This window comes from Strongylocentrotus purpuratus, unplaced genomic scaffold, assembly GCF_000002235.5.
Source record: "Strongylocentrotus purpuratus isolate Spur 01 unplaced genomic scaffold, Spur_5.0 spur5_scaffold_20, whole genome shotgun sequence".
Classification (NCBI taxonomy): Eukaryota; Metazoa; Echinodermata; class Echinoidea; order Camarodonta; family Strongylocentrotidae; genus Strongylocentrotus; species Strongylocentrotus purpuratus.
The window spans coordinates 44,484,507-44,492,997 of NW_022145606.1; the positions used below are offsets into that span (position 1 = coordinate 44,484,507).

At 39.4% G+C, this 8,491-nt stretch overlaps 1 protein-coding gene across 2 annotated transcripts; it reads left to right on the forward strand.

Moving 5' to 3' along the window:
- The first annotated feature begins 1,684 nt into the window (after positions 1–1,684).
- Positions 1,685–7,901, forward strand: LOC115927475 (60S ribosomal protein L32-like). 2 transcript variants are annotated; one of them, XM_030993437.1, is made up of 5 exons: positions 1,685–1,705; positions 3,604–3,728; positions 4,827–4,870; positions 5,049–5,157; positions 7,535–7,901. In XM_030993437.1, the coding sequence occupies exons 2-5, from the start codon at positions 3,630–3,632 to the stop codon at positions 7,691–7,693; spliced, it is 411 nt and encodes a 136-aa protein (XP_030849297.1). In that variant the 5' UTR covers positions 1,685–1,705; positions 3,604–3,629; the 3' UTR covers positions 7,694–7,901. The 2 variants fall into 2 exon arrangements, with proteins under 2 accessions (XP_030849297.1, XP_030849296.1); XM_030993436.1 differs by lacking the exon at positions 4,827–4,870 and having other exon boundaries at positions 1,687–1,705; positions 5,005–5,157.
- Positions 7,902–8,491: the final 590 nt, after the last annotated feature.

Here is an 8,491-nt window from a genome sequence, read left to right on the forward strand (position 1 = left end):
AAGATATGATAGATAGAGAGAGAGAGAGAGAGAGAGAGAGAGAGAGAGAGAGAGAGAGAAAGAGACATGGACACAGATATAATATAGAGAAAGGGAGAGAGGGGGACAGAGAGAGAGAGAGACAGATAAAGACAGAAATAATAGAGAGAAAGAGAGGGACAGATAAAGACAAAGAAATAATAGAGAGAGAGAGAGAGACAGATAAAGAAATAATATAGAGAAAGCGAGAGGGGGACAAAGACATAATATAGAGAGGGAGATAAAGACAGAAAATATAGAGAGGGGACAGATAAAGACAAAGAAATAATAAAGAGAGAGAGAGATAAGAAACAAACTGACAGAACATAATCAGAACAAGGTGAGAAAGAGAGAGAGAAAGAAAAATCACGGATGCACAAAGAGGGGACCGAGAGACCAACATAAAGATAGAAAAGTCAGTACAGACAAGAATGAGACAGATCCAGAGACGGGGGGGGGGGGGGGATAAGCATATAGACAGAATATATAATACATACATATATAAACCAACTAATACAGATAAGGATAAAGAAAAGTTAGTAGGAACAGAGTGTGAGATGAGAGCTAGAGAGAGGACATAGAGACAATCTAGAAGAGGCAGCTATATAGCTATATAGAAACAGAAAAGAATGGACAGAGCAGAGATCGATCGAGAGAAACAATGGCAGAAAAGAGATGGAAGAAAGAGAGACAGAGCTAGGAGAAGGAATGAATGAAAGAGGGGCGGGTATGAAAATGAACTTGAAGTGAAATTTTATTCTTCAAAATATATCATCGTCATATGATGATAAAAATGTTATTTATAATTAAGCGGGCACAGCCAGACAATTAAATGGCGCCTGATAAGGGCCGGGGTGCGTTATTTTTTTATGCGGCACAGATTGGGGCATGGCGCGTGTTAAACCTATGGGAAGTACGTTCTTTCCCTTCTGAATAGTGTCTGCACTTACGTGAGACTAGTCATGTTAGCTAGCGCATTAGCGCTGCGAAGAAGTTTGTATATCCATCGCGAACTATGTGTTTAGATAACGTTCCTCTTCGTTTAAGTTAGTAAGTTTTATTGACTAATTATTGTGATGTTCTCCTTATTGACGTGCTGCCTCCTCTTCAGTTTTCCAATTTGATTTTAATTGTTGATGTAATGATTTTCCATGCGGTAGTGGATTAAATGTAACACTATTTAAAACAGACCTCTACTACTTATACTGTCTAGTACGCACACGACCAGTATTAGTCTGTAAATCAAGACCCCTTTTTTAAAAAAGCCCCAATCTGTGCCGCATAAAAAAATAACGCGGCCGGCGTGCACGAAAATGACAGAAGGTCTAGGGATCGAGAGACACACGGAGACGGAAGAAAAAAGAAGGTAGGCCCAGTTGCGGATCTGGGGAGGGGGTCCCCTCCCCTCAGGGGAGAAACAGATATGAAACACGTTATTTTTACCTTTATTTGTTGAAAAACAGAAGACGCCCCCCCCCCCGCTCAAGTGGTGCGATTTTCACATTTTCGGGGATTTTTTCCCTCCCCCACCCCCTCCCCACCCCTTTTCCTCCGGCCCCCACCCATGGCCATGCCAACTCCCTCAGCTGGCATATGACGCTTGAGCTGAGCTCGAAGGAAAAAAATAAAATGTGAATCAGTGCGCCCTCACCGTTCATCATCCTTTTATAGACGTCGCTCTTTCCATGTACGTTGAAATTTAGAATATTCTCACAATCAATGACAAATTATATGTGAATTTCATCAATCAGTGTTCAAAATTAACATTTACCGATTTAACGTTATATAATAGCATTAGAAATTTTATAATTTTTAAGTAAACTGCGTGTGAACTAACAATTTTCTCACATTTGTTGAGCGCTTGTTGGATTCGGTTTGCATGAACTTTGTATTGGCCCACGTACACCTTATTCTGTAGCGTTCTATTTTGTTTTCTAGCAATTCAGATGTTATGATGTGACTCCTTACGCCTTGAGGACACCTCAGAATCTACTTTCTGCCATCAAGATTTCTAATTCATTCTTAGTGAAATTAATTGTTAATAGATCTACATTTGTTGATAATTTTTGTAAGAATCTGGACATTCCTGAGTCCTGTCAACTTTTTGAGGCTCGGCTATTTTTTTAAAAATTTTATGAACCGTCTTTGTGTCTAGAGGTCTAGATCTAGAATAAATTGTCATGGGCCTGGGCCCTGTCAGAAACGAGTGAGAAATGTGTGATTGCAAGTGCGATATTGACAGTGTCTCGTACACCCCTTCGCTTCACGGTTAAGGCCCCCTTTTTAATTTGAGAGTAAACATTCATTGCGTTGATGTTTTCAGACACGCATGTATTGTGTTGTCGCGCACTCACATCATGATCAGTAGGGGCGCTAGTCTGAGAATAATAAGGATCATCTTCGTTGACACAGACACAAGCATCCTAAAAAATGTGGATCGTCCGCATCTCTGCAGATGATTCTTATTTCTGATTGTCGCGTCGCCAAACGGATTCTGCGTTGATGCTCCTTGATGAATTTCACATTGTCTTTGCACAGAGACTTTTATGTTATGACGGTGGACTGGGGGCATTTTATTATGCGGAATCTGTTTTTCGCATTGCCAAGGCGCGGATCGGGAACTCTACACCTACAGAAAGGGAAAGAAAAAAAAAGCGAAAATGCGGGTGATCCATATCTTCATAGTGCCCGATTTGTCCGCTTTTATGAGAATATCCTCGCTTGTGCGAACGATCCTTATTCTCGGACCAGCGCGCCCTTACTGCTCACATCATATCGACACGCACGCATCGCATGCTGCATGAAATAAAAGTTACTCCCAATTTAAAATGGCACCCATGCCGGCACATGCGCACCCTTGTAACCGTGAAAGGGTGTTGTTGCCATTTGGTGTCGCCTGCTCGGTTTGCCTCGTTATGTTCGGGAGAGGGGGGGGGGTGATGTTTAAAATTTTTAGTCGTTTTGGGGTGCTTCGTTTGTATTACACGTTTGCATTACACGTTTGCATGTTATCTAGCCTAAATTAGAATTACAAATTAAACATTATTTATTTGATCCTAAATTACAGTGACCGTATGTCTTTTTAATTTCACGATTATAAGAAATTATGTAGGGTTTATAGGGTCTAACTATATTTTGCTTTTTATTGGTTCTTGAAGAGATGTGCACATGCATTCATCACCAACGCATTCATTTATCTATGAAGTACATTACATGTCGCTAGTGTTCATGTGTTAATGTCTTATGACACTAGTATTTTTTTAAATACCAACCTAGCCATTTGTTGCTGATTAAAAAATGATGCTAAAATCATTTTGATTATTTTTCAACCATCTGTTCTCTATACTGCCAAAGTGAAAAGAGCCCAATGTGATTTAATACGTCTTTACTCCAGATGCTTCTTCAACCTTTTTACCTGTACAAGACAGGAAAGTGACTGTATATTCCCGTTGTCATTATACACTTCACTTCCTTCAACTCTCTCTCTGCCAAGTTTTAGGGACGATAAAATGAAGAACAATTTACGCACAAGACCCCATTATAATAACCCACATGCTCATTTTTTTGATCCTCTTTGTTCTCTAGACGGTGAATAAGCGACCAGAATCATCATGGCTCCCTCAGTGAGGCCACTGTTCAAACCGACCATTGTCAAGAAGAAGCTCAAACACTTCAAACGTCACCAATGTGATCGCTACCTGAGAGTCAAGGTTAGTACAGTCAAACCTGCTTTAGTGACCACCTGTCTACAAAGACCACATTTTACCTGCTTTAGTGACCATCTGTATAGGAAGACCACATGTTTTGCATCCCTTGAAACAGTTTCTCAGTGAAAGTAATAAAGGAACCTGTACGTGAAGACCACTTTTCTTGTCTCCTTTGAGTTGTCTTTATAGACAGGTTTAACTATGCCACTTTAACATGAAGAGGGAGTAACCACTTCTTCATGGTGGCTGTACTTGAGAAAGAACGGATTAGAGAACAGATGATCAACTAGTTTTGTTTTATTATGTAGTTCTATAAGGTCTTTTTGTTCCTTAAGATCTTCAAGATCTTGTACATCAGGATTTGAGAATGGATAATCAACTAGTTATATCTGACACTTGCTCGAGTACTTAAGATTCAGAGGACGGCATTGCATTAGCTTACAGGCAGGCCATTCTCCCTTTCCATATCAGTATGTTTTTGAGTCTCCATAAAATTACAATATCATGAGGATTGTTGACGTATTTCTTGTTTTTGGTTCGCACCAAATTAACCAGACCCACCGAGTTGTGTTGTACTCTTTGGGCTTGATGTCGGTGCAAGAAGAAATAAGTCAGATTATAACTCCCACTGACTCAGGCAATGAGTTGATGGATTTAAGGTCTGACAACATAACTCGGTCATATAAAGGGTTCTATAAGATGAGGCCATTTGTGAGAAGAAAAACACATTTATGCTTTCTTAGCTGTCAGGTAAAATAACCACCACCATTCAAAGTTCAACTATAAACAAGAGTACTGCAGACCTGCACTCTGCAGTTCATATAGCAATGTCTCATAAGTCTTGTTCCTTTGTTCATGAGAGCTTTTTTTTAATTTGCTTTAAAAAAAAAAAGGGATTTCATGTCTTCTTTTTATCCCACAGAGGTGGATGTAGTCAAGTTTCTATGGCCCGGCCTTTTAGAGCTTTCTTTAGTTTAATCATTCACTGCACCAATATTGTTATTTCTGTCACTATTTTCTGCCATTACTAGAGCGAAAATCATGTTTACAAAGAGTTCCACAATTTGTCTTAAAATGTTGTTAACCTCTTTCCCTCTTCAGCCCAGCTGGCGTCGTCCTAAGGGTATTGACAATCGTGTGAGGAGGCGATTCAAGGGTCAGCTTCTATTTCTCTCACTATTTTCTCTCATTACTAGAACGAAAATCATCTTCAAAAAGAGTTCAAAAATTTGTCGTAAAATGTTGTTAACCTCTTTCCTCTTCCTCTATCCCTCTTCAGCCCAGTTGGCGTCGCCCTAAGGGTATTGACAATCGTGTGAGGAGGCGATTCAAGGGTCAGCTCCGTATGCCAAACATTGGTTATGGAAGCGCCAAGAGCACCCGCCACATGCTACCCACTGGTTTCCGCAAGTTCCTTGTACACAATGTTAAGGTATGTACCACTTAAAGTCCCACTGCACTACTTTAAGCAACTTGCGCCCTCGATATAACAAACAGTGCCCAATCGGTGACCATTGGTCCCTCATGATTCTCTTTTTCTTATGTTAATTGAGAGCTTATTTCATTTGATGAGATAACCACCTGTCAGTGACCATGCAGGGAGGTCTAATCGCTCCTGGGAAAACTAGTGCAGTAGGGCTTTTAAATACTTCTCCCAACATTTTTTAGGTTGAAATTTCATATATTTTGTATCAAAAAGATTTAGAGGAAAGCATTGTATCAGCTTACACTTTGTTACAGGCCGTTCCTCCTCTTCCATTTCAGTCTGTTTTTAATTCTTCATCAAATGACAAAATCACAAGGACGATTGACGTAGTTCTTGTTTTGGGTTCGCACCTCACTGACCAGACCCACCGAGTTGTTTGTACTTCTTTGGGCTTGTAGTCGGTGCAAGAGAAAATCAGTCAGATTATAACTCCCACTGACTCGGGCAATGAGTTGATGGATTTAAGATCTGACAACAAAACTCAGTTGTATCATTGGGTGTATTTGCCTGGTAATCTCTTTCAAGCAGATATCATACCTGCCAACCCTCCCGCATTTTCCGGGATATTCCGCATTTCTGGAATTTTAGGACCTTAAAATGCGGGAGATTCCGCATTTTGGAAATTTAAGCCAAATTGGGCTTGTATTACCATTTGCCGCGATTTGTGCGAGAGCTCTCGTATAGTATACTGTGTGTGTGTTGATGGCCGCGGAAGCTCATTTGGCTTGTAATGACGATTTTGCAGCGTATTTGTGCCACTGATCTACAGCGTAGAGATCAGCATTATGTGTGTGTGTGTAGCGTCTGGCCTGGCATGTACTCTCCATACACGTACACACACACACACACCAATACAAGCGATGTACAAGAACATGCACACTTCACCAGCGATAAATTTTGAGCGAACGGGTTAGCTTCGACGTGTGATCGTGAATGGTTACTAAACTTGCAAAAAGTTTGTCAGTTTTACTTATAATGTCTTCCAATCCCAAGGAATACGCTTGCTTGATGGATTCATGGAGTTTACCGTACCGTACTAACTTTTCAATTGTCTAATCCAGTATTTGGAAGAAGTGTGTCGGGACTATGGTATACAGAGTGAACGCACGCTGCAGTGCGGTACCGGAGGTGAGTCGGTGCCAGTGGAGTGGGGCAGCGATGGCGAGGCGTACCGTACATGTACTGTGTATAGTTTGATCGATGCATGTCAAATGTTGCCGTAACTGAGCTGTGTTGGACAATCGCTACACCGAATTGAATTCAGCGTACCTGCCAACCCTTCCGAATAATCCGGAATATTCCATTTTCTGGATTTTTAGGACCCCAAAATCCGGAATATTCTGTTTTTTTTTTCTCAAAATTTCGATTTTTTTTTTTTTTTTTTTTTTTTTTTTTTTTTTGTGTTGGTGTTGGTGTTGCTTAAGCCAAATTAAGCTTGTTTTATCCTTTGACGCGATGTTAGAGTTCACGTATTGCGTGCGTTGAAGGGCTGCATGATTAAAAACTGCCGCTGCATGTGCTAACGCCTGTTAAGTGTACAGATTTCTTATTTTCGAAGACATACCGCGCTAAAAATTCTTAATTCTCATTTTCAAATGTTGGCAGGTATGAGATATGCAATGTTCCAAAAAGTTGCAAGAGACTCCAACTCATGAAAGCTTCCCTCCCCCAGATTAAAAAAAATCAATAAATACAAAAAATAATCCTTGGAACATGTTGCCAATAACATAGCTGCCAACCATTCCGTTTTTTCCTCCAAATTACGGTATTACGTTTTTTATTCATAAAATAAGTTAATTTTTTTTTTTTTTTTTTTTTTTTTTTTTTTTGCTTACCACACGTCAAACAACTGCCCTAAAAGGGTGATTTGATCACAAATTCAATAGAAAACTAAATTTAAAACATACTTGAAAAGAACAATATTCTCAAAAAGAATGAAATGCCAATAATACCAAAATAACCACCAAAAAAAAATTCCTGCTTGTATGGAAAAAACAGCATGATGAATGATCATTTCTGCATTGGAAGTGTGTCGCGTGTGGTTGTAAGTTTCGTTTTTATGAATTCCTTTTTTTTTTTGCTTGAAATTCCTTTTTTTGGTCGCACAAGGTTGGCAGCTCTGCAATAATATATCATGTCTAGGATCCTTTCCCTGATCTTTTTAGGGAGAGCTGTACAAAGAAAGAGGAAATCTGGTTAGACTTAAAACTGTAAACAAAACAAACACTGTTGTCATCAAAAGAATTAATTGAAATTGAGTTGATAATTGATTTGGGTAAACTTCATCCTCTTTAACGATTCTTCTTTTTTGTTGTCAATGCAGGAGCTCGAAGTTCTTATGATGAGCAACAGGAAGTTCGCCGCTGAGATTGCCCATGGAGTCTCCTCTCGCAAGCGCAAGTCCATCGTCGAGCGCGCCCAGCAGCTGGCCATCAAGGTCACCAACGGCAACGCCCGTCTCCGCAGCGAGGAGAATGAATGATCATGTGACTCTACAAACATTTCCCCATACATGTATAGACATTACCAAGAAGATCATGTTGAATACAGAAACACACAGATATAGGATTACAGCGACATCTCAAGTCATTGAAAAGGAACTGTAGAGACAGGAGCGATACTGTTGTTGAAGCGAAGGATTCTTTTCATGGTTTGAAACACACAATAAACCCATCCTTATTGAAGCCAAATAAAAAGTGTTTTTGTCGTTTGTTTTATGATGAGAAAGCTTGGGGTCATTCTTGGAAGGTACTACAGTTAATTCTGCATAAGTAAAGTTGAATTTGTTGGGACTGCTAAAAATAGTTTTGACTTGATTCGAAATCTAACTGAGGAAGTGTAAATAACAAGTTTTTCATGGTTTGGTAAAAGTAAAATTGATTTGACATCTGGGAAAATTAAAGTTGTGTGGCTATGCAGAGTGAACTGTATTCTCTTTTTGAATTACCTGTGCATGTCAAAAATGTACTTTCACAGTATTGTGGTAGTGCTATATATTATACAGTAAAGACTTATATAGCGAGGATATTTTGATCATGACGTTTACCTTGTAGCAGATGTCTTTTTATATCCCCAGAGTACAAAAAAGAAAAATATTTTATTGAGCTTGGACCAGCAAAATTACTATTACATTTGGGCCTCGTTTTATAAAGAGATAGGAGACTGTAATCTTTCGATTGATTCGGATCAATCACTACTCTTTATAAGATTGGCCAAGGTATCTTATATATCAAAACTAAGTTGCCACTGCACTTAGAAGGGATGAATTGTTTGAAAACAT

Coding starts and splice junctions, on each gene's coding strand:
- LOC115927475 (XM_030993437.1), top strand. CDS start 3,630: ATGGCTCCCTCAGTGAGGCCACTGTTCAAACCGACCATTGTCAAGAAG. Junction 3,729..4,826: donor ATCGCTACCTGAGAGTCAAG/GTTAGTACAGTC, acceptor TTCCCTCTTCAG/CCCAGCTGGCGTCGTCCTAA. Junction 4,871..5,048: donor ATTGACAATCGTGTGAGGAG/GCGATTCAAGGG, acceptor TCGTGTGAGGAG/GCGATTCAAGGGTCAGCTCC.